General features: G+C 50.7%; 1 protein-coding gene across 50 annotated transcripts in view; it reads left to right on the plus strand.

The window, feature by feature from the left end:
* The window catches only part of Celf4 (CUGBP Elav-like family member 4), a 288,929-nt gene that overhangs the window by 218,425 nt on the left and 44,992 nt on the right, over positions 1-25,512 (plus strand). For 27 of the 50 annotated variants that reach the window (XM_074069925.1, XM_074069927.1, XM_074069926.1 and 24 more), the window contains exon 3: positions 3,853-3,931. In XM_074069925.1, the coding sequence (XP_073926026.1) occupies positions 3,853-3,931 (79 nt within the window). The remainder of the gene's footprint in view (positions 1-3,852; positions 3,932-25,512) is intronic. The other 23 variants (XM_074069939.1, XM_074069938.1, XM_074069940.1 and 20 more) reach the window with 1 other exon arrangement.

The following is a 25,512-nucleotide window of genomic DNA, read 5'->3' on the forward strand; positions in this document are numbered from 1 at the left end:
GCCAGAGGGGAAGGGGCCAGAAAGAAGCCATCTGCCTGCCCACTGACTCCTGTAGTAGGATGCAGAGAGGGTCCCAAATCCTGGGCCAGAACCTCTTGCTCCTTCTGAGGGAGACACTGACTACAAGGAGAACACAGTTTACAAGTGGTGTCCCTAAAGGACTGAGCCCAGGAGGCTCCAGACAGGCCTCGGGGAGCTGTTTCTGGCCCAGGGAAGGCAGCCCTGGCTGGTCAAACCCCTCTTGGACACCTGGAGGCAGAACCCAGATTGAGGGTCACAGAGAGTCACCGTGGGTGCTCATATATCACAGCCAGGGTCCCATAGCACAGCTTCAGGGCCCTTCAGGGGAATACTCCACTGGCTTTGAGAAAGGGTTAGACAGAGGAATGTGAGACAGGTAAAAGACAAGGCATGAAAGGAGTTCTGAGGCTGTGGTCAGGGCCTGAGGGGCAAAACTACAAGTGGAAGGGTACAGAGATGGCAATTGCCCCTCCCAGCCTGACTTTCTTCCCTGGCTCTTCCCCAGAGCTGCCTGCCCTTCTCCTCCCTCTTGGGCCTTCTCCTGGCCTCTTCCCTCCATCAGGCACCTCTGTTTTGTCCTCTCTCCATAATTCTGAGTTTGGCTTGGTGTCCTCTCCCCAGGCCAGCCCACTCTGCCTATACCTTCCTCCTCAAGGCAGAACAGGACTTGGTGAGTCTGGACGAGAGCAGGGTTAGAACCAGGGGAGGGAGCTCTCCCTTCAGGCCCCATCCACCTAAACTGAACCTGCTCTAGCCTCACAATTTATTTCTGCCAAGAATTAAGAAAGCACAAGGCTGTATTTTATCTCACCATCTAGCCCAGCACCTCTCTGACAAGCTCTACAAAGGCTGCCTGGATGCTGACCACTCTCAGATCGTAATGGGGTATAAAAAGTATCCCCCAGAGGTGCTGCTCCATGGAAGCCAAGCCAGTTCTGCTGTCTCATAGCTAAGGGCAGGTTGGAGGCCAAGTGAAACCCCAGATCCCCCCCAACCCCTATCAGGAAGCTCACAGTGAAACTAGAGAGAAGTCAAGGGGTCTGTGGGAAGTGAGTGAGCCCAGCATCAAAAGGAGGTCTGGTTGTGCTGTTCAGGGCCCAAGTGCCAAAAAGAGAGGAGCAGCTACCTGAGGGTGGGGTGCCCATCAGAGCATACAGTGCTACACACAGGGAAATTTCAATCCCTCATTTAATTTTCCATGGAAAATGGGGATTCTATAGCAAGCTGACTGACTGACTTAAACAGCCAAAATATACTCCTCACTGTTCTAGAGGTTGGAAGTTTAAGATCAAAGTGTGGGCAGGGTTGATTTCAGGTTTCTTTCTTGCTTGAAGAAGGCCACTTTCTTTCTTGCTGTGTCTTCACATGGCCTATCTTTGTGCACATATATTCCTGGTGCCTTTTCTTTTCCTCATAAGGACATCAGTCATGTAGGATTAGAGTCCTAGCCTTATAACTTCATTTAACTTTAGTTACCTCTTTAATAGTCTTATTTCCAAATATAACCACATTGGGGATCACAGCTTCACTATACGAATTTGGGGGTGGGGAAACAATTCAGTGCATAGCAGGGAATCTGTGAAGTAGACTGAAAGAATTAATGGGATGCCAAGAGAAAGAGCTAGGAGAAGTAGAGGGAACCTGCAAGCCCAGAAAATGGGCTTAGGGGAAGAAAGTGTAGACATGTGGGGTGGGAGTGTGCAAGAGGTGGCAGGGCCAGATTCCAGGATGAAGACGCATTCAATTTGATGGCCCAAAGAACCTGGTCACAAACGTACCACATGGACATTTCTCCACCTCCTCCCTCCTTGGGCCCCAACTCCTGGAGCAGCTTGGGTCAATGACAGAAAACACAGGAAGCCCAACAGCCATGACACTGTTAGCACTGCATCCTCCTGGCCGAATTCTAGCCAGGTTTCCTCACTGGCAAAATGGAGATGACAATCCCTACCTCAGAGATCCATAAACTTACATAAGCACAAAGGCCATAGAAATATGTGGAAGAGAATACAATGGCCAGACTGGGTCCAACCCAGACCTCAAAACTTTCCTGGGACAGAAGAAAATTGCAGGTTTGGGGGAAGGCAAAGAGGAAGGTATGCCCTAGGTGTAAGGCCAGACTGCCCTGAACTTGCCTGATGTTGTCTGAGCTCAGAAGCTAAACAGGGTTGGGCCTGGTTAATACTCTGATGAAAGAAAGAATATCCCAGGAGGAAAAGTGGCCTAGGAAAAGGTAGGATGCTAAGTTCCAAAAAGCAAACTAGGAATAACCTGGCTCCCTCCTGGAGCCCCTTTTCTACAGCCAGATATCTGACCAACCTTCCTTATGGGGAAGCCAGAAATGTCAAGTTCCTCTCCCTTCCCTGTGATTGGAGTTTCTGTAACATGACAATTTCCCCTGGTGCTTATATATGAAGCACCTTTTTTTCCTCAGACCCCACCAAAGTGTTAAGTGGATCTGGTGACAAACCACAACACCCTGGCTTCCGACAGCCTGTCTTGCTGGCCCCGGCTCCCTGTGTCATCTTCTCTGTCTGCTCCACGTCCTGCCTGCTGCCTCTGTCCTTCCTTGTGTGGTTCTGCCCTTCCACTGGCCTCAGCTTCACCTTGCTGAGTCACACACATCTTCCCCCAACCCCCAGTTGTCTCCAAGCAGCCAAAACTCTGAATCCTAGACCAGAAAGCAGGAGGGAGCTTGTGACTGGCTGGTCCAACCCTTATAAAGCAGGATAATTGGCAACCAAGTCTCAAAGTGCTGTGGAAGCATAGAAGTAGCCCTGACCGACCCTGCCACAGGGCGGCCTGGGAAAGCACATGAGCCTCCCTCTGTCTCAGCTCCCCCATCTAACATGGGGGTGTTTGTGCCACCCTGCCTGCCTCTCGGGGTCTGTACTTGTGAGAGAAATGCAGACTCAGTAAGCGATTCAGGAGGAGCACGACAGGAAAAGCACTGGCAAAGACATAAAGCACAGTGCATTGCGTGGCTTCTGGCATTTTGATTGTCTGAAATACCGTGGGAACGCAGAGCTGGAGAGCCCACCGTGGTGCCTGCAGGCTGGGGTTGAACTGTAGATGTAGACCCAGATATTTGGAGTCCAGAGACCCCTAGTGGCCAGAATGGAGCATTGACACAAATCCCGTGAGAGGCCAGTAGCAGGCAAGCCTGGGAAATGAGGCTGTGCAACAGGGTCCTCCTGGACACCCAGACACCATGAGAAATAAGTGGCTGTGTCCGCCCCATACATACCCTGAGAGGACCTCCCTGGACTCAGTCAGGAGTCCCAACCCTGCGCCTTTCCTCAGCTGAGGAGTCCCAGATCCTCTGTCATCCCCGTCCCACAGGCCACGGCTTGGAGATGGCTAGGGTGGAGTACGGCCATGCACTGAGCCGGGCAGGGGTCTACCTGTAGCCAGAGACCAGTTTGTTCTGGCAGAGCCAGCTGACCTGGGTAATTCAGGGCTAGGCTACAGGTGTGCTTTGGATACAGGAGTGGCTCATGGGTACAGGGAGCCAGGCAGGCCTGCTGTCAATGTCAGATTCTGTCAACACAGGCTAGCAAGAGCAGCTCAAAGTGGGAAGAGGTGCTCCACAGGGTCTCCAACCTAGAGAAACCTCCTAAACAAGGGACCCATGGGGACTGTGCTGTTGCGGGGAGATGGGTAGAGCTTCGGGAGGATGTGCCACTTGGCCTCTGCACATGGGTCCTTGTGAGGATGAGTGTGTATGTGTGTGTGATCTGTGCACATGCACCTGTGCGCCTATGAGTCCATGGCTGTCTGGCCCTTCAATCCCAGACCCTCTGTAACTCAGTCTCCTGTGTTCTGTTGCAGATGAACCGGCCGATCCAGGTGAAGCCTGCGGACAGCGAGAGCCGAGGAGGTAGTAGCTGCCTGCGCCAGCCCCCTTCACGTGAGGGCCCACTTGTCTCTGCCCCTCCCCTCCCCCTCTTCCCTTCCCACCTTGTCTCAGTGCAGCGACTCCTTGCCTCCTCCATCTGCTCTCCTGAGGACCTTGTACCTGGGGACAGGGCTTTGGACTCTGGGTGACTGAAGTGGAAAGACAGTGGAGTGGAGGAGAGAAGACAGGGGTCTGCTGGCTGGTGGGTTTCTGCCTGAGGAAATAAGTAGCAAGTCCTGGGGCATTTTACTGTCCCCTCTTGGACAGCAAAAGAGCAGTCTTGGTGTTGTTGAGAAAAACCCCACCGTGATGCGATTTGAATAGCAAGTGGTGCCTGGTCAGGATGTTGGGAATGGAGAGAGGCAGTGGTTTGCAGTGGTGCCCTAAGAGGATTCAGGCCAGGGGACAAGGGACATATCTGAAAGGGAAATGGTGGTGTGGGATGCACAAGGCCAGTGTGGAGGTAAAGATCGGAGAAGTAGATGCAAATAGGCAGACAGATGTCTGTAAGGGACAGAGAAGGGTGGTCTCACCCACAAACACTCACCCTAGAACATAGAACCTGCCAGAGCTGGTATAAGAGGGCTGAGTCCCACTGCTTCCCCCTGAACCTTGCCCTGGGAGGGCAGGGTAGGTGGCCAGCTAGGGGCAGCTATGATCCCAAATGACTCGCCCCCTGTAGTTTCATTACCTTTGTAATTCTATTGTTCTCTTTGGCCTCAGCGACAGGAGTAACTTGGGCAGGTTCTGGACATAGCCCTGTTCCCCCTAGATAGGATCCAAACATGCTGCAATTTTAAAAGAAAGTAAAAAGAGATGACGAAGAAAGCACCTCTGGCATCAAAGGTCAGGTCTCTACTCATCCAGGCACTGGGTCCTCCAGCAGCAAACTGCTCTCCATCATACCAAGTTGTCTACCTCACCGGAGAAGAGAAAGATACATCAGCACGAAAGGGAAGGAGGGATTTGTAGGCCTCTGCTAGTCTCCCCTTCTGGCCCACCTCCTTAGGGAGAAGGGTTTTGTCCTCCCTGCTTCTCATCCTGCTGGCCTCCAGGCTCTCCACCTCACACCTGCTGAACCCTACTCAACCTTAGACCTGCTCCTGTACCTTCTCTAGCAGTGACAGAACCACCATCCTCACTCAGCCTCACCCAGGATTCATAGGCCCATGGCAGAATGAGGGGGCCTTTCCCGGAGACCATTTTCAGAGGCAGACCCAGTAAGACCTAGGTCACCCAGGTATTCAGTGACTCACCTGCAACAGCTGCTGAGTGGCTGCAACAACAGACAGTAAACTCTCCAGAGTGGGCATGCAGTTTGGACAGTAGATGCCACCAGTGGTCCTAGAGAGGAGACCCCAGGGACAGCCAGAGGCCTCACAGGAGGTAACACTTGAGGAGGTGGTGTTTCTGGCCTTGAAGGAGGGGAGATTGCACACCTGAGGAAGAAGCAAGAGCGAGATGAACAAAGCCCACTGAGAGAGGCCTCGGAAGGGAGCAGGCTAGTCCAGGTTCAGCAGGTTCTTCAGAGCCTTCATGGGATGGCAAAAATCCCCTCTCCTTCCAGCTTTGCTGAATGCTACTCCAACTCTCTTCTCCCATCCCTTTCCTGGGAGGCAATCACTCTCTGACTCCAAGCTGCTAACCTCATCTCCTTTCTCCCATACATCTCTTGTGCTGACACTTGCCCCAAGCCAGATTAATCAGCTCTTTTATTCTTCCTGCAGTAGAAAGGGGGGAAAGAGAGCCAAACCTAAACATCTATCTATTAATTGCATATTCAATATTAAACAGTAAGATGGTCCTGAGTCAGCATTATCCCCAAGCTATTTTTTTTAAGAAAGTTGGTTTAAAATAATTTAATATCCATTAAATAGTTCTTCTAGGGGGAAGGGAATGGGAGGCAGGAGGGGAACCTGACAAAGAAAGAAATGGGGAATAGGAGAAGGGAATGGAAGGAAGGGAGGCGGTGGCATGGGGGAGGAAGAATGAGGGGAGTGGCAGTAGAAGAGGAAGAGAAGAGAGAAACAAAGTGAGAGGAAGAAATGTGAGGAGGGTGTGAGGCCCTGAAGAGTGGGCTGGAGGAAGACTCAGCACAGTGGGCGAACACTGGAGAAGCAGGAAAGGAAGTGATCCCAGAGGGAACAGAGGTGGCTCCCCAGCCCTGCTCAGCAGTGAGTCCTGTCCACATCCCAGCTCCTGGAACTTTGTCCCAGGCTACACTTGAGCCCTGGGACGTCCACCCAGCTTCCCTCCAGGTACACGCAAATGCTGGTAAGCAGCACAAAGGAACTCATTTTCTGCTTAGGAAACCTGTGGAGGCCTTGGACCAGGTGTGGAAGGAAAGCTGCTCCCTGCCCTACCCACACAGAGGAGGCCCTACCCACTGTGCAAGCACTTCATGGGCTCAGCCTCTTATTACATCTCTCCAGCTTCTAGAAGCATCCCCTGGTCATATCACTCGACAGGCATGAGGAGAGGTGGTTCTAGGGATGGGCCTTGATGGAATGTCAGAAGGAGATTTAAAGGTGCAAAGGCCACTTTTTAATTTCGGGGTTCAGATATGGAGGGATTGGTAGCTGAGGTGCAAAGGCCACTTTTTAATTTCGGGGTTCAGATATGGAGGGATTGGTAGCTGAGGTTGACAGACCACCATCATGGTAGGAATGGTCAGGCAGTTCATCGTTTTCCTCCAGTGTGAGTTTAGCTCCACCCACATAAGAAGCAAAGTAAGGCTGGGTCCAGCAGAAGCTTGGAGTGATAGGCCCAGACCTTGGCAGTTCACTGTCCCCAAAGGCCCCAGTACTATGGATACTAGGTAGAAAACAGTCTTCCAGGATAGGTAACCTCAGCCCTTGCCCTCCGCATAGGTCCCAGAACTGGAAAACTCAGACATACACACACAGGTTGTTTATTTCTATGGCAGAGTCAGGACCAATCATCTAGAGACACTGCCAAATGAAGTCACCAGCTGACAGAGACCTTTGGCTGTAACAAGTGAGGCCAAGGCTGAAGGGGAGAACAGGCTGCTGACAGGTGGCTCCCAAGTTCCTTTTAGCCAGTGGGGGGTGTGTTTTCCTGAGGAATCCTTCATCAGGCCCAGGGAAGGAAGGCTGAGAACTGAACCTAAGAGGACCTGGAGGAAGGCCCTCTGAGCCCATGGAAAGGAGTCAGGTGAATGAGGCAGAAAGCAGGAGCTCTCCACACTGTTCCCCCTGGGGTAGTCTGGGAAGGGGTCAATAGGAAGCAGCCCTAAGCTCTAGCCATGAAAGGAGCTCTGGAGAAGTAGTCATAGAAAGCTACTATTGGCAGACCCCTAGGGAAGCTTTTGGAAAGTAAAGAAACCTCTTTTATGTCTCACCTACCCTCCCCAAGTCTTGCAAAATTGTCTGGAGCTGAACAGTCCCACTGCAGTTTCCATTTGCTCCCTGGGCCTCACTTTCTAGAAGTCTACATCTCTCCTCTCTACCCACTCCCATCTCTCTCCCTCCTGTCTCTGTCTCTCCTCCTGTCTCTGCCAGGACTTTGGAAGGGATAAGGAAAGTGTGGGATGGTTGGGCAGGTGTAATAGCCCATGAGTCATTCCTTTTCCACCTAAAGCCCCAAGGTAGGTAACGGTCAAATCATTTAGCTGTTCTTGTACCTTTTGCTGCCCCCCGCCCCAGTCCATTTAACGGCATCTTCAGGGCATCTTTCCCCTCACTGCAGAGGTACTGGTGTGGCCGTGGAGGCCCGCTGGGCCAGCTAATGAGGTTGGACACAACGCATGTGATGCTGCTCCCAGGCCCTCCCGGAGGCCACATTTCCCGCCATAAACCCAGCCCAATTCCCTCCTCCTGGCCCCTCTACCATCTGTAGCCCCATCAGGTCCTGTGGCTTTATAAATCCTATTAAGTTCCTCATTTCTCCTCTGAGCATTATTTTATTTCTAAACAGACAGACAACACAGTGTCCATGAGGTCTCTGAAGGGCTTTTGGAGACCAGCTGGAGAGGTGTGGGCCCAGGCAGGGCCGCTGTGTGCTCCTGTGGTGGTCCTGGCCCACAGGTGCAGCAGAGGGAGACCTGCAGGTTCAACTGTTGACTTCCAATGCTGGTGTTCCTCACTTCTAGACTCTTCCAGCTAATCAGTCTCACACACTAGAATGGCAATTTAGCAGGTCTTCCAATGAAATGGATGTATATGCTGGTCCCGCTTTATGAAAATGCAGCATGTAGAAGTGTCTATTTTCCAGTCTTCAGAGGCAACGAATGACTCGCTGGATAAAAGGTCTGGCGAATAGAAACCCCTCAGGGTTCCATCAAGGAAGCCCTTGGGCCAAGCAGAAGGGTTACAGTGAAATGGAAGGCTGGAGGGTCAGGTGCAGGCTAATCTGAAATTATCCTGAATCCATTGAATCAAAGGGCCTCCTCCTGGTCCAGCACATCCTGACCTCTAATTTGGGGCTGCCTGGGAAACTCCAGGATGAGCAGAGCTGACCACAGCTCAATGCAGAAGATACAATCTGGAGTGAGAAGGTGGCCAGTGACCAGCCCCAAAGCAGCCACCTGAAAAAGGACCTATACCTCAGAGCCTGAAATACCCCAGGTTCATCACCCTCTGCACCCTTTGAGTCCCCACAGTAGGTTCTGAAAACTGGCCTGTGTGTGTATTCCATGTGTGGGCACATGACTACATGTGTACACGTGTGTGTGAGTGTGTGCGTGCACTAGTGTACATTTCCTTGTTCCCTCACAAGACCCTGTTCCAGACCCATTTCTCCCCAGCTTAGCCAGATGGTGACAGCACCACCCTCCCCTCCCAGAGCTGGGACCATGAAGGATGTATCATGGTGGACCAGGAAGACCTTGTTTGGGGAATGTGAACTCCTTTTTTGACTAGGACATGGCACCTCATAGGCCTGAAGAGGCCTCAGGAGCCACGATAACCCCACCATGAGTTTGCCTCGTGCTCAGCCGTTACTCTTTTTATGAAAAAGCAGAACAACTGCCCCACTTCTTTTTTCCCTCTCCCTCTCCTTGTCCAAAACTTCTAATCCCTGTTTTGTCCTCCTGCCCTGTCCTGTGCTCCCTAGAATTTCTCAAATTATACCATAGATCAAGCCCAAAGCCCATATCTTTTATACACTTGATTCCTAAGTTTATTTTGGACTGATATTTAAGAAAAGATAGTGTTCAGCTCAAGAAGTTCCTATCAGACATAGGACAGCTCAGCCCAGACGGTTGGTATACTCAGGGAACAGTCTGGAAAAGGGACCACTGCAGGCCCAGCCAATCCCTGTGTATGTGATCTGAAAGATTTGGAAAAGCTAAAAGATTAGACACCTCATAGCCAGCCCAGATTATCCACCCAGGCCCCCAAGACTTCTCTAATGGTCAAGAAGTTCTGTCATGGCCAGGTGCCAATGGATCATATCTATATTCCTAGCTATTTGGGAGACTGAGGCCAGATGGACCCCCATCTCCAAAAAATCAAAGCAAAATGAACTGGAGGTGGAAGTGTGGCTTAAGAGCGGCACAAAGAATACCTGCTTTGCGCAAGCATGAAACCCTGAGTTCAAATCCCATTTCCACTTAAAAAAAAAAAACCAAAAAACAGAAGTTCTATCACATATCTAACCACAATCCCATTTTTTGTGTAAGCATTTCTGGCTATTAATTTCTCAAGATCATGGAGCAGCCTTCCCTTTCTTAATAACCCTATATTCCTTCTGACTTAAAAAACCTAAAGGAATCTTTGTCTCCTTTCTTTCTTAAGCTCCTTTTAAAGGAAATCTTAAAAATCCAGGAAGCCACCTCCAGATTACACAAGTGGACCCGAATAGCAGCAGTGTGAAGATAGGTCTCTGTGGCTGAGAAAGTAGCTGGCCAGGAAGGCTCCCCAGGGAGGGCCTGAGGAAGCTCCAGTGGGGGCAGACACACTTTATAAATACATCTGTAACTCCTGCCATAGGTGTGAAAATATAATTAACTGCCAGCCTGCTGAATTTAAATGGACTTTAGGCTTTCAACTGGGGGAGGGGTGTTGATTGATTTTCGTTTTGTTTTTGAAGTTTTTTTTTTTTTATGCATTTGGAGAGTTAAGTTGAGACTCGCAGCTCCCCGACAAATTCCCTCTGGCCCTGGCTAATTTAGCAAAGGGTTGTTTCAGGGGAAATGGGATATTAATCATAGCAAATGGCCTTCTGGAATGATATTTAAAAGCTGCCTCCTGCCTGTGTGCCCAGGAATAGAAATGACAGAGAGAGGGGACCATGCTCCCTCTGGTGTCCCACTCCATCACCTCTACCATGGTTCTCTGCCCCAAACACTGTCTGATCCTGGAGGAGGGAGAGCTCACCTCCTAGGAAGATGGGGAATAGGAGAGAGAAAGTTCGAAGTCAGCTCTTCCTGGACCAGGTGGTCCTCAGCACTGCACTGCATGAATGCTGTGCACCCAGCCTTCTCCTGGCCCCAGCACACGTCACTGATACATACTGGTGAGAACAAGGGTGTAATGAGGAGATGATGGTGGGGGACAGGAAGAGGGAGAGGTAAGTGAAGGTAGCCCCTGCCTGTCCTCAAATGGGGAAAATAACCTGAACCAAAGCAGGTGTGGGATAGGGGTCTGCTCTGGGGGATGGACAAGGTATGGGAACCCTGATTTCTAGAGGCTGCTTTGAATGGACATATTTAGGCAAGGAGACCTCTCTCAGATCTTTGGGTGGGGGCAGATAACATGATGGAAAGGGTGTTCTGGAAACCAGAGTCTGGGGATTCTCAGTGCCATGGGGGGAGAAGCTAGAGCAATGCAGTGGACAGAGACAGTCTGGCTTCACACTCATGTCCCTCCCACCCCATTCCAAATTCCCTGTCCTTCCCATAGTGCTGCCTGCCCCTGAGAGCTGCATCCTCTTATTGCAAAGAGGTGACAGTCCCTCCAGCTGCCACAGGTAAAACACCATCGGTGAATCGTTGAATCTTCCCTGACAGTGGCTACTGCAGTTAGCATTTTATTTTTAGAGTCCAGTCCATGGAAAAAGAGAGAAGGTAGCAGGTGAGGACCTCTCACAATGTTTGATTGACCAAGAGCAAACTGAAATCATACTGCCCAGGGCCAGAGATGTACTGAGCATATGAACTGTCAGAATGGAGCAGGACGGAAGGCTTCCGGGAGTAGGTGATACCTGGGATGACAAGAAGCATCTGGGCTAAGTGTCACAGGCAAAAGAATGAAGACAGGTAAGGCAGATATGTGGCATCCTGGTTATTTTTAAATCATGTAGAAGAGTTGGTTTGATCGGAGAGGATGGTTTACTTTCTGGAATAGGAAGACCTGGATTTGGTTCACTGTGGTCCATTGGTCCTGCATTGCAAACCTATGTTCACTCGCAAACATTTGTCTCTTCTCATCCTCTGGCCAAAGCTCACAGGCCCAGTTTAGAGTCTCTAGTCTATGCTGCTTTCCAATATTCCAGATCAGACAGATCCCTGTCTGCTGGCCCTCTCAGCCCAAAGCAAGTACCCTCTGCAGCAGCAGCTTCTGGAGCACAGGGAGGACATGACTAGAGCTAGTGGGACCCCAATCCCCCCATTAAGCCATTCAAAGTCTCCAATAAAAGGGTCTGCAGCCATGCAGTATCCCTGCACAGTGTGACTGGGCATCATTCCAATTTATGGAGGCTCAACAAGGGCTAGGAGGAAACTGGTGACTTCTGCAAGACCACACACCCAGGAATTAGCCTTTGAACCTCGGTTCTGGGCAGCCTAGGTGCCTTGCTGCTTCTCACAGGACTGGGCTGGGGTACTCACCTCCAATATGAGTCCTTCCATCATCCATGCCCCTGACCAGGTCCAAGTCCACCAAGATGAGATTGGACAAGTGTCTTTGGGATGGGCTCTCACTCCTCACACTCCTCACCCATAGTGAGGAATGGGTGGATAGGGGGCCTCAGAGAGGGTTTGAGATTGAACCTGCAACCAGAAGCAGGAAGAGCCAGTCTGTGGCCGTCTAAGTGTAGGACTCAGCTGGGACGAGCAGGCAGAGAAAGTCTGAGTTGCAAAGAACCAATCTGAACAGTAGGGCCTTATCTATCTGGGACATGACAATGAGAAAAGGCTTTACAGAGGCCTAGATGTCAGCAGGGACCCATGCTAGGCACAACTCATGATCTTGATATCCTGGACACCACATCCCAATCCTGGGTTAATTGGCCCAGATGTCTTAAAACACTTGAGACTTGTGCATAAATGGCCAAATGCAAGTGGCTTTTAACCATGGAGAGACAGTCCCTGATCTTGAAGAGGAGATGGACCATGAAAGACAAAACCATGGGTCTAGGAAGACATCTTCCAGCCTCTGCTGATCTCTAGGCTCTGGAGAAGCTCACGGTCTAGAGTGAGGGGATAGTTGATGGCATTTTGAGCACTGGAGACAGTATGTGCCACAGACACTGCCCCCCAAGCGGGGGCAGTTAAGGATAGCTTTCTGGAGAGGACTTCCTGTTGGAGGAGAAGCCAGTGAGACAAGGAATGCAGGCTCCATGGCCTAGAGCCTGTCTAGGGAAAGTGAGGAAAACAGTCGGTCCAAGACAGAGTTCCAAGTGATGCCAGGCTAAACATTTGGAGGGTAGGGTTCTGGAAGATGCTGAGCAGTCTTGGGGTCTGTAGAAGAGGTTGGTGTTGACAGACATTGGACCTGGGAAAATGCCCATGTGCAAGGGAGGACTGGATAGAACTATAAGGGAGACCAACAAGAGACCATGAAGCCTCCAGCTATCGGGGGTGGGCAGGGGCACGGGAATTAAGCCATAAGCCCAAGAGCCCTTTGTCACTGTGAAATATAAACTCCAAACCACCCCTGCCCCGCCTGGTACCTGCTACCTTCAGAACTCCAGGTGCCTGTCCACCCCAGAAACATCCTCTTTGACCTTCCCCACTTGCCTAGCTCCCCGCCATCAGTCTGAGCCCTCTTCAATCTACCCTGCTGGACTGTTTTCTCCAACTGCTCCCCATTGGCTTTCCCAGCTCAGCTGGAAGCCCTTTCCTGACCCCCTGTGTGTGCCCTAAAGTCAGGTGCAATGTTAGGTACTCGTCTTTCCGTACAGACTGTGCTCTCCTTGAGAACAGGTATGTCTGCCCTTCCCAGAGCCTAACTGAGCACAGGCCTCACAGACCTTGTTCTGTGCTTGCTCTATGAGGCCAGGCTCTCACTCACCCATGACTCTAAGCAGGAACGTGCTCCCACCCTCCAGGCTCTCTGTAGAGTCTAGAAGCAGCCCCTGGTTTGGGCCGTCACCCGCTCTGGCCCCCTCGGCAGGGGCAGGTGTTCAGGGGGCCAGTACCCCTGACATTGGCATTCTCCTTGCAGCACATCTTAATAATTTAATGGCTATTAGCAGGGCTGCTGTGGTAGTGGGGGAGGGTCACGTGGGGGAAGATTTATAGAGAGAATTCACTCCAGGTTGGGGTTTTGTCTTCCTCTGTTTTCCTGGCATTTATCATGCATGTTTTAATTTGGATCGGAGAGTTGCTACCATCTGGCCATTATTGCAAAGAAATATTCATTTTCGCTGAGTGACACAGGCTCCATTCATCACAGAGTGTGCTGATTGCCCTGCGAATGTGGGGCTGCACTTTCTCCTTCATTGGAAATGAACCTCAAGCTTCAAGCAAGTCCAATTTGCCAGGGGCAGAGGCACAGGGCAGCCAGCTGCCAATGACCCTATCAGCCAAGCGGACAGGGAGAACCTGGGGGATAGCCATCACAGTCCCTCACATCCTTCACCTCTCCTGCAGGAGATTTTGGACAATCAATCCCTCCAGCCACCTCCATGACCATGGTAGACAGACCACAGAGGTGGCAATGGGGGCCCCTCTGCCTTCTCCCCGGGCTCCCACTTCTGACAAATGCACTTTTGCTGTCCCATGAGGGGTGGAATTTGCTTAAGTAATCTTTCTTGTGAGAGCACCATCCTACTGTTGTCAATTTATGTCCGGGTCACCCGAGAGATGACAGGGCTTCTTTTTCTCATGTCATTACATTATGGTGGCACCATCAAGGCTAGACCTGTGGGAAGAGATGTCTGCCTCCAACATGGCGAGTGGTGGCAAGTCATCCACCACTCACCATGAAAATTTCATCAGGGACCACTGGAGGCCTTTTGTCAGTGGTGGGCATGGAACCCAAACACAAGGCTAGGACCCTCACAGAGCACTCCTTGATTGGGTGGGGCCCCACATCAAACCCACTCAGTAAGCAGTTATCCAGGGCTGCAAAACAGAGACAGGAGGAGAAAATCTCTCTTCATCCATTGCAAGTAATGTACTGGGAATTGGTTGGGCTTCTGAGTTCCCTGTCCTGAGGAGAGGAAGAGTGGGGGAAGTAAAACTGGATATATCCACCATGAAGTCACTCACAAGATTCAGACTCCAGGTATGAAGACTTGAGCAGAGCAATATCCCCCCCACCTCCCTCTCCCTTAAGAAAGGGAAGTGAACTGAGATAGAAATGATATCATTGGGTAATGTTTGCTTTGCCAGAGGGGCAAAATCAAGCAAGAGAGCTTTGTTCTATGGAAGTTTCCCTTCTCTGCAGGTCTGGCAGGTGCCCAGAGGCTGACAAACTTTTCAGTTCTCTGTCCTGGAATCTGTGACCAGATCCTGAGGCCCTGACCCCACCCCCCTCAGGACCGAGGTTTAACCTAAACCCAGACCACCACCCTGAGTCCAAGGGCAGGCTTGTGTGAACTTTGGTGTCCCAACACACACACCCTGCCCTGCAAGCATCCAGGGAGAGTCCATTTTCAGCATACCTGCAGAGGCACATACCAACTCGATTCTTGGCCATGGGAGTGTCTGGTTGGGGACTAGGGTAAAATCAACGAAACAAATGGAAGACACAATGCACTGAGTGGACCCTAAGTGAGGGCCATAAGGTGCTGACAGGAAACCAACTGGCCTTAACATCCCTCTGGCATGGGCTTTCTGGTGTCCCTGTGCTCCCCACCCTGCCCAACACTCCATGTCTTGGGTATTGTTGTTCTGTTGTACAGATAAGGCAAATGAGGCTCAAGAGTTCACTTGCTGGGCCACCAACTTGTGGAGATACCACCTAGGAAGAGACCTTTGATTCCCTAGTTACCTGACTCCCAGCATCAGAGGGGCTGGACAAACTAAGATGACTTCGTGTAAAAGCTGGCATTTCAACTGGCCAGCAGGCAGTGACTATAGGCCTGTGACATTCTAGTTTTCTATCCTGGCAGTTGTTGAACTAAATTAGCTGTCCCTGCCTGACCCCTCCCCCTGCGGTCTGGCAGCCTGGGGTAAGGTCTACTGAGTGGTGGAATGCGGTGACATTCCTGTGAGGCAGAGGGTGCGGTGTGGAGCTGAGTCCCTGCCACCAGCATGCAGCCCCCTCTTCCCCTGGAACTCATTTAGTGACACCAGCAGCTCCCAAACATCTGCTCCTCCATCCCGGACACACAATTTGAATAAATTACCCCAACGTGGAGGCAGCCTGTTATTAATGGCTCGAGTTTTATAAGATGCTCTAGTTTAATAATACTGTAACCAGGCACTGTGCCTCTCCTGGGTATTTTTATATTTCACCCCTTTCCCTTTTCACCTGTGGATGTTTCCAGGGCTGGGTCCCCAGCCACACCCCTCAACCTCACCGCCCTCACCCCAGCACCCTGCCATGGGCTCCTGTGGGCACCACCAGTCCCCATGTGCAACCAGTCCTCCCACGTGATGCTTGCTTGCACCCACTTGCCAGGCTACCCATCTCCTTTGCAAAGACTTGCACCCCTCATTATTTTGAGTGCCCACCCCCCACTTTCCCCCAAAGGAGGTCCACAGAGACAGGGCAGTGAGAGCCAGGCCATGCACAGAAAACATTGTCTCTAGACCAAGTTCTACACTCCTAACTCCATTGTTTAATTTCTACCACCTCTGGGGACCTGGCAGAAACCTGGGGAAAGAGTGGTCCTCTCCCCAGCTGGACTGGCAATGCTACAGCTTGAGGCCACTGCTTTATTTCATTTTCTGCTTTCATTTTCTTCATTCTTTTGTTGATTTGGTCTTGCTCTCATCCCACTTATACATCCTCTGTGTAGCCTTCCCAGATTAGGACAGCCATCGCTCCCAGATGGGCCCTTTGGGCTCTTCCCAGAATCCCAGTTATACTACCTTGGTGCTTCCTTCTGCCCAGACTTTTCTACTATCTACCCTCTATGGTGGAACCATAGTGACCAGTCCCTAAGCTACATCCTGCCTGTCTATGTTCACTCAAGTCTGATCAACAGACTATAGGTGCTCATGGGTGTGTTTTCAGTGTATCTTGTGCGTGTGTGTGTGTGTGTGTGTGTGTGTGTGTGTTGTTCCTGAAAAGAATAAATGTGCCTTCTAGGAGGAAGTGGGCTAAAGGGTGGCAGAGGCTGTTGGTCTAGGATTTAAGATAGAAAATGTTGAGGTTCAGGCCAGACATAGTGGTACTTTTATAATCTCAGCTACATGGGAAGCTGAGGTAGGAGGATTTCATTCCGAGACTGGTGGGCAAAACCATAAGACTGTATCTGAAAAATAACTAAAGCAAAAAGGGCTCAAGAGATAGAGTGCTTGACTAGCAAGCGTGAGGCCCTGAGTTCAAACCCTAGTATCGAGAAAAGAAGAAAATGTTAAGGTTCAAATAAATAACCAGTGTGTTAATGTCCCCAACTTGTTCCAAAAATGTAGAACACAGTCACTGGTCAAGAAGGCTCTTTGCATTCTTAGGCCCCAGCTCAGGAAGCAGTGGGCACAGCAGAGCCACAGTTCCCACCCGCTCAATGGTTGGGGAGCCTGCTGCCAAGAGCACCCAAGAATGGAAACAGAAGGAAAGCCATGGAGTTTGTAGGCTGCCCCATCAGACAGGAGGGCCACATTCACTAGGCTGCCCCACCAGAGGGTCCTGTGAGTCCCCAAAGTCCCAGATGTGTCAAGCCCCGAAGAGGTCTTGGAAGACTCTTCCAAGCCAGGAACAAGTTTAGCTGTGTACCTCCTTGTTCCTGGGCATCCAGGTGGTGAGAACAGAATGGGGATGACTCTGAAAGGAAGGATGCGCTGTACCCCCTCTTATCTCCCCACCCCTCCCCCTGCCTCACCCCCTCCCTGTTCTGAGAGCTATAGGAGGCCCTGGCTCTTGCTGCTTTCCATTCTGTCTAACGTTACTGTGGGACTCTGCCTTTGCTAAGAGCCCGGCCATTATAACATAATTACTGCTGAAAATGACCTTTAAAATATGTTTTAAATTCAAAATGTCTTTAAACCCTTCACTGAGCACCATTTTTCAATTTCAACGACTGTTTTCCTTTTTGGGGGAAGTGAAGAGTGGGGAGTGGAGCAGCCTTCCACAGGATTTCAAATGCTAATCTCTCCCCACTGCAGAGAAAGCCTCGCAGGGGGCCTGGGAAGGGTAGGAGGAGAGAAGCAGGGAAATCAGAGCAGACCCGGCCCTTACTCACACGGCAATAGGCTCTGCCTGTACCTCCACCCTCCCACCTCTGTCCCCAGCATGCAGCCTAACTTGTCTTTACCCCTAGGGGGCTCAAAAAAGAACCAAAAAAATGCTGAGGACAAAGAACCAGTTGGGGTACTTCCTTCCAGTCCCCCCACCAGCTCTGCTTTCTCAAATTTTTCCTCCTTCCTTCTTGCAGTGTTCAGTTTCCTGTCTTCTCAGTACCCTTCAGGGGCCCCCAATTCCTATGGGGTGGCATCCCCTTCCCCCTCACCTCCATTTCTGCCCTAACTTGGTTGGGGCACCCTGTCCCTCAGAGAGCCCCTGCTCCTTGCTGCTTCTGCTGGCTCTAGAGGATAATGGGCCAGGAAGCAGAACTAGTAGAGAGGGCCCATGGGCAAGCTTAGGCTTCCCTGGCCCTACAACCCCTAGGAAACTGCTGTGCTTTCTCCTGGAAGCATCCTCAAGCTTCAGTCTTTCCTAATCTGTGTTTCTCCTTCCTCCTTCCCACCTCCAGGATATCTGTTACCCAGTGTCATCTCTGCACCTTCAGATGTGGCTGCTGGCGTGGCACCCTCTTTTCTAGGTATTCACAAGCCTTAGGAGGGGGGTTTCTCAGGGACTGGTGCTGTGAGAATTGAGGCAGTGCCTGCCATAGCGATAAAGGGGTGGAGGCAGTGGACAGAGGCCTTCTGGCTCCTAAAGGAGGTACTTCAGTGGGCTCAAGCCATGCCATAGCGACAGAAACCATATTTTCTCAGTCCACTGGGAGAAGCCAATTTGAGCAGCAGGAGAGGATAGAAAAAGGGGGTGGGAGGGGCTCTGATGAGATGAAAGCATTAGACCCTTAACTTCATCCACCCCTACCAGGAAGGGGTGACCAGTGGACATCTGATAGTTCTTCCAGTGTGTTCTTAGGACTTCTGCCTTAAATGGTCCCAATTCCCAGAAGCATCCCACTTATTCCTTATGAAAGTCAACATACATTCCAAAGCCAAACCAAAATGATAGGTGCACTGTCCAACTCTTTGGGTCACCTGAGTTTTTAGATTGTCCACAGCACCAACAGCAGATCTTCCTCTCTTCCTACCCAGGCCCAGAGCAGGTGGGAGATTCAATAGCGGTGACAAGGACAGCAGAGCAGGGAGAAGGTAGAAGCAGAAAAGCATGCCATGCTGGAGAACCCTATGTACTCCATGATGTATAGGAACAAGAGAACACATCATTTCTCATACAGTGTCATAAACATGGTGTTTATAACATCAATTAAATGCTGGCAACTTAAATCACTTATAATAGTGATGTAGCCACTCAAGGAACCATTGGCAGAGTTAATGTCTTCTCATACTTAGCAAGATCCAACACAGTATGGCTCCCAGCACCTCCCAGATGGCAGCTCCTCGGGCTCCTGAAATGGGAGGAGGAGCACAGAGCAGGAGAGCCCTCACTCAGGGCAGAGCTGAGCTGGGAGGAGCCATCTGACCTTGACACCCGCCTTGCACTAGGCTGCCCCAGCACAATCAGATGTAGGGAAAGTGGAGGGAGAGACAGGCAGGTGCTTCCAGGGGCACCACCGCCCCAGGAGCTGAGTTACCAGGGAGTGCTAATCCTGTGGGCTGGAGGAGGCGCTGGTCTTGGCCTGGGACTGCTGTGATGGGCACTGACTCACCACAGGGAACCCTGCTCCTATCTGTGCCTTCTTGTGATATCAGATCAGCTGGAGGATAAAGACTAGGATCAGGCAGGAATAAGAGCACATATGGCCATAGGGGACTGTTGGGATGCCTAGAGTGACCCTTCCCTCTAGCTGGGATGACAAGACTCACTGGAATCACAGTAGGTCCTCTTCAGCCCTCCCCTGGCCTCACTCATCTGCTATCTCTCCTCCATCCCCCACACACTCTGAGCTTTCTCTGCTTCTTGGGTGACTTCCTTCACTTGTACCCATGCACTGTGCTCCACACAGCAACCAATCAGGTCATTTGCACTCAGAGAGAAATTTAATACCTTTACCTCCTCTGGTTCTGCTGCTTGAGGGATGCCCTCAATCACTTGCTCCTGCCCCCTGGCCTCATGGCAGTTTCTGGAACATCCCTGATCCATCACTTGCACTGGTTGTTCCCTCTCCCAGGTACTTCTCCCACAAGTACCAATTTTATTCATCACATCTCAGCAATGATGCCCCTCTCACCAAGGCCTGTCCTGACTTCCAGCCTAAGACAGCCCCTGCCAGGGGCTCCATCTACCACCTTGTTTTTATTTTATGCATGGCACAAATCACTACCTCTGTCTTTTCTTAATCGTCATCCACCTGTCTCCACTTAGAGATGAATCCATGCCCATAGAGACCCTCCTTTCCCTGCTTCCACCCCCCATATCTCTGTACCTTGCACAATGCCTGACACAGAGCAGGGGTTTTGGAAAAAATGGCTGAATGCACAGGATAATGGGCAATGCTGGGAGAAAGTGCTGGTGCACAGGATGAAGTGGAGTGCAACCAGGGAATGTTTACAACAGCAGGTGTCAGAGGTGAGAGGGAAGACCCCACCTACAGGAGCCTCAAGGAGCATGGGGAACAGCAGGCTCAGATGTGCCTGATGGATCAGAAAAGCTGGGGGGCTGCCTGGGGAAGGGGTAGCTGGCAGAAGACCCAGAAAGTGGAAGGATCCAGACAGTGGAGGTTGTGGCTCCAAGATCAAGGCACCTAGACCACCTACCAGGTTCTGGAGCTGGGGAGGACAGGCCACAGGAGGATATGTGTCAGGTTGATGGACTCTGAAGTGGGAGTGGGAGAAGGCACAAGGCTGGGAATGTGACTCACAGTTTGGCCAGCTTCCAGAAAACTCTGTGCAATCAAGCAGAGAAACACATTTGAGAAAACAGAATTGTGAGAGTAACTTTGAGGCCTCTGTTGCCATGGGAACATATCTGTAAATACTTAACTGCAAACGTTAAATGACACACAGGGAGGAGTGAGGCAGTGCTGGCTTGCTCTGCGAGAGACAGCCAAGTCCACGGGCACCTGCCCTCCATCACAGCTGAGGTTTTCTAGGCCTCTGATGCTACCCCCACCTTCTCATGCTCTCAACCCAGGGTCTCAGCCTAGGTGTCCTTCCATTCCCCCTCAACTTCCCTCTTCCATTCCCCCCTGTGGCCCTGGCACTCAGAATGGGAGGGCTCCAAGCAGTTCAGGTTCCTTTCCTGTTCCAGTTCTCTACCTGGTCTCTAGGACCCTCACTCTCATTAGCATCACAGTCCCAGGTGACTGGGTCCTTGGCCACTTCTTTTCCCAGCCCTTACTTCTAAGGGAAGGGCACAGTAAAACAACGTAGAAATCAAGAAAAGCTTTGCAACACTGAGTGAAGAGACACGAATATTCTGCCTTTAGAAGGACTTGACCTAGCTTGCTGACTCAGGCCCCTGCCTAGTTATCCTTCCTCTGGTCTGCTGCACTCAAGGCCATGTCCCCGTAGTGACCACACAGGGCCTGGGAGGGAGCTCCCTCAGAGTCCTTCGTCCTAGCCCAGCGCACTCTGGTTTGCCTAAGGATTCTTAACCTTTTTGGGTCATAGACCCTTTTGGGAAACCAAGGAAGCAGGAGCACAGCCATCTTCTAGGCCCAGTGCTGGGTGACCCCTGACCTCCAGGTACTTACAGGGACGGGGCAGACAGTAAGTAAGAGCCCCAGTGGAAAGCAATGATAACAGCTTGTCAGCCCAGTGTGCAGTAGGATAGTTGGAGCAGGTGGAAGGGATGAGGCAGATCCTGGATGATCTTACAGCCTTTTTTTTTTTTTTTTTTTTTGAGATAGGGTCTCATAGCCCAGGCTGCCTTGAAACTCCCTTTGTAGTCCAGGCTGACCTTGAACTTCTACTCCTCCTTCCTCAGTCTCCTTACTGCTGGGATATCAGACCTGCACCACCACACTTGGCTTATAGACCATCTTAAAGACTGGATTTTATTCAGATGGAAGCAAGGAGCTACCAGGGGGCTTGCAAGGCAGTGGCATGCACTATCTAGCTCTGGCTGCTGTGTGGAGACAAACTATAGAGGATGAGATAGACACAGGGACAGTTAGGTCACTACAGTGACCTAGGAGACATGGACAGGGCTGAGACCGGGTGATAGTGCCATGGTGAGAAAAACTGTGGTGTTCCCTGGAGGAGTGAGTTTTGGCAGAGCCTTGTGTCATTTTTATGCACCATCTTTGGATGCTCCTGGACCCCAGGCTTTAGCAGTGGTTCCCCTGGACCTCATGCCCTGAGTTCAGACTCCAAATTCCTTGTCCTCCCACCTTAGCTCTGAAGGACACCTCCAGTCCTTAGTCCCTCTGTGGAGTGAAGTCCAGTGAAGGCCATAGGAGGGAACAGTTGACAATAGAGCTATGCACTGTTAGTGGAGTGCCTTTGGTCAGAGGGGCCCCTGCCTCCTGGATACCAGAAGGGTATCCAGGACAAAGGAGGCTGCTGCTCAGCTAGCCAGAGGGCCTGAGGCCCCTTGCCTTTCCCCTTCAACTCAAGCAACACGGATGACTCTCACAGACTTTACCCTGGGTGAAAGAAGCCGGGCACAAATCAGGAGAGGAAGTTTTAGGACAGAAAAAAGCAAGCAATGGTTAAAAATAGTGCAGAAACTGGGTGCTTTGGAGGAGGTTGGTTGCTACCTCAAAGGGTCACCAGGGAACTTGCTGGAGAGAAAGAAATGTGCTCTGTCTTTCTATGAGTGTGTCCATATTTGTGTTAATAAAATGCATGAATTATATCTTTAAGGTTAATGCATTTCACTATAAGTTTTACCTTTTAAAAAGTAGACAGAAGAAGGATGCTCTTGTCCCTGACAGAAGTAGTCATCAGCTGCCTAAGAGGTCTCCCCCTCGGTGGGGAAAATGGTCCCTCACACCTGTCTGGTGCTCTGAGGCAGTTGCTGGCAGCAAGAAGTGGTCTGATAAAGGAAGGCATGTGGAAATGTTAGAAGTTATTGGGGCAAATAATTTTGCATTTCAAGAGAGAACTCTGACGACAGCAATGCTAACCCCAGAGGGATGAAGCTGTAATGTGGGACTCAAGCCCCTTGCCAGTGGACAGGTAGGGGCCTCCCGGTCTTACCTAGTCAGGTGCTGTACCTAGCAGGTGATCTGCTGCGTGAACTTGACTGGCATAAGAGTGGGGCAGGGAAGGACAACAACCCTTTACTTACCACACCCCATTCAGTTGCCTCCCAGTCCCATAGGCCTCCCAGCCTCACTTGGTTGCCTGCCCTTTGATTTCCCCTGCTCTCAGCTTATCCTCTTACTGTCCACATCTCTCAAATTGCTTTCTGCTTACAGGTCTGAGCTGCTTGCAGAGTCTGGTCTCAGTTTGGTGTGTTTCTCACCTGGCCTAGACCAGGCCCATGGGTGGAAAAAAAGGCTGGAGGGGACATTCTGCTCCCCAATTTGGTCCTGGGGGGTGTCTCTCCTGATCACCACTGCCCTCAGCAGCCCTGGAACCCCTACCTTGTGACAGTCTGGCAGCCTACCTATGGAACAAGAAGTTGTAGGTTGATGCTATCCCCTGGGTGGATCATCAGTGTGGGTTGGAGAAGCTTAGTGGGCCCTTAGATAGGCTTTCAAGATGGAGGAGGGCTGCCATCAGCAAGGTGATAGTGACAGTATGAAACTAGGGCTCCCAGAAGTCCCAGCGTACTACCATAGGTTCATAGCTGCCTATTGTATTGTCCCGGACTCATTGTTACTAGTGTTCCCCTTTAACTTAACAAAAGTCCCAGTTTGGATAGTCAATTATATAGTCATTCAACACTCTTAAAAACAACATGTGGATGGCTTCAGTGCTCCTTGTAGGCGCCCTCTGCAAGCAAGTGAGACACAGCAATGTCACAGTGCTGCATTTACAAAAGAAATCAAAGACCCAGGGAGTGACATCGTTGGGCACAGGCTACATAGTTCCTTGATGACGAAGCAGGACCTCAAGCCCAGTGTCCAACACTAGCAGAGAGCAACCCTGGGGAAAGGTGACCACTGCGCTGTGTGTCCCCCTTCTAGTGCTTTATAGAGAGGACTGATCAGGCACAATCCAACAGGGGTGTAAGTAGGATCATATTCCACCCTACTAACTGTGCTGCTGTGAGTGAGCTTCTCGTGTGCCTTAGTTTGTTCCTCTGTAAAATAAGAAAAGTATCATTTCTGATGCTTGGTACATTGCAAGAATTCCACAAATAGGCACATCTCTTCCCCCAGCACCCAGGAGGCCCTGGGGCAGGGATCTAGGATATGCAGGGCCAGCATCCAGGAGAGACCCCAGCAATCCATGCTTTCAGGTGCCCCCCCAATGGAGGAAAGTGAGGCACACACCACGAAATGCCCCCACCTGGCTTTCAAGCTAGAGCGCTGGAGACAGAAAGAGGGCTGCTCTTTACCTCCGTGACCCAGAGTGACAGACACCTACAGGACTGAGGCAGTACCCTGGGGTGTATATTGGATGTCTTTCCACCTGAAAGCCGTCAATTACATCTGAGAAAGCAAATGATCAACTGATGTCTAGGCAAAAACAGAGTTGTTTAACTTGTAGGTTTCTCCCATTTTCACCAGCAAAGATACTGCTCTTTGGGATGAGAAACAGAAAGAAAATATTACAAAAAAAAACAAAAAGAAGAAGAAGAAGAAGAAGAAGCATCCAAACAAGACAAGGAGATCAGATTTAGCCCTGTAACTTATGTCATCTCTCCAGGGAAAGACAAACTCTGAGCCATAGCCCTGGGAGGACAAATGAAACAGGCCCACAAGCATTCAGGTCTTCTGGGCTCACTTTTCAGGCATCATGGGGCCCAGAGTTGGACAAAGGTACAAGTTTTAAAAGGTGAAGGGGCTAGAGTCCCAAAATTGGCAGCCTGGCAATCCTAAAGACAACCTTTGGCAAAGTTCTAGAATAAATTTGTCAAGCTGGTGGTTTAAGAGCACATGGGCAGACATGGTGGTGACTGAGGAGTCACTATGGTTCACCTCAAGTGAGCCAGGCCAAGGGAACTGAGTGTCTGTTTGAGAAGCAGGTACCCCATGTGTATACAGAGGAGAAGGGCCTAACATGGCACCATGTCACCTATCATGGCAGAGGGCAAGGTTGCTTAGGTAACTTAGGGCTAGGTGAGACAACCATGGCACCACTTTCATCTTTGATACCTTCCTGCCGGGCATTTTTGTCAAGGACGAGGTACAGAAGTTGACTGTAAATTTCCTGAGGCCCCAGCTGGTCTCTGGAGGGCATGGTGGTGGATAGTAGAGTCAGCATCCACAGACATGCCTGTAATGAAGTTCTCACTCCAGATGCAGAACCACAGGGAGCCTGCCCTGTCCCCACTCTCCCCTGCACAGTAGAAATGCAGATTCAGCAGTCTCCCTGCTAATGTCCCATAACCAGCACCCCTGGGATAGAGTTTGTGCAATCTCTCCCCCTCCCTGACTCCCATGTGTTTTACATGGTAACCAGGCAAGCACATTTTGAAAATCTGATGAAAGCTATCAACTTTTTCTCCAGGAGAAACACTAGATGCATGAAATTGTACTGACCATTTCAGGGGCTCCACAGAACCATTCCAATTTCTTAGGAAACCATGTACTTCCAATAGCCAGCCCTCCGGGGAGCCCATGTGGCAATCATTGTTACCACAAGATGATTCAGTCTAGTCCTTCCTCTGTTGGGGAGTCAGGGAAGTACTCATCCAGCCCTTAGTGCCTGTAATGGGTTGAATAGGGTCCTTCTCCCCCTCCAATTCATGTCCACTCACCATCTATGAACGTGCCCTTATCTGGAAATAAAGTTTTTGTAGATGTAATTAAAGTAAGATGAGGTCACACAGGATTAATGTGGCTCCAAAGTCTACAATGACTTTATAAGTATCTTTATAAGAAGGAGGAAATTTGGACACAGACACAGAACAGACAGGGACAGTGCTGTACAATGATGGAAACAGATTGACATGATGCAACTATATGCTAAAGAAAGCCAAGAATTGCTGGAAAACACCAGAAGCACGGGAAAGATCCTCCCCTAGCGTCTGAGAAAACACTGCCTGGCAGTGATTTCTGCCTTCCAGCCTCCAGAACCACGAGAGAGTAGATTTCTGTTG

The sequence above is a fragment of the Castor canadensis genome, chromosome 4 (genome assembly GCF_047511655.1).
Source record: "Castor canadensis chromosome 4, mCasCan1.hap1v2, whole genome shotgun sequence".
Classification (NCBI taxonomy): domain Eukaryota; kingdom Metazoa; phylum Chordata; class Mammalia; order Rodentia; family Castoridae; genus Castor; species Castor canadensis.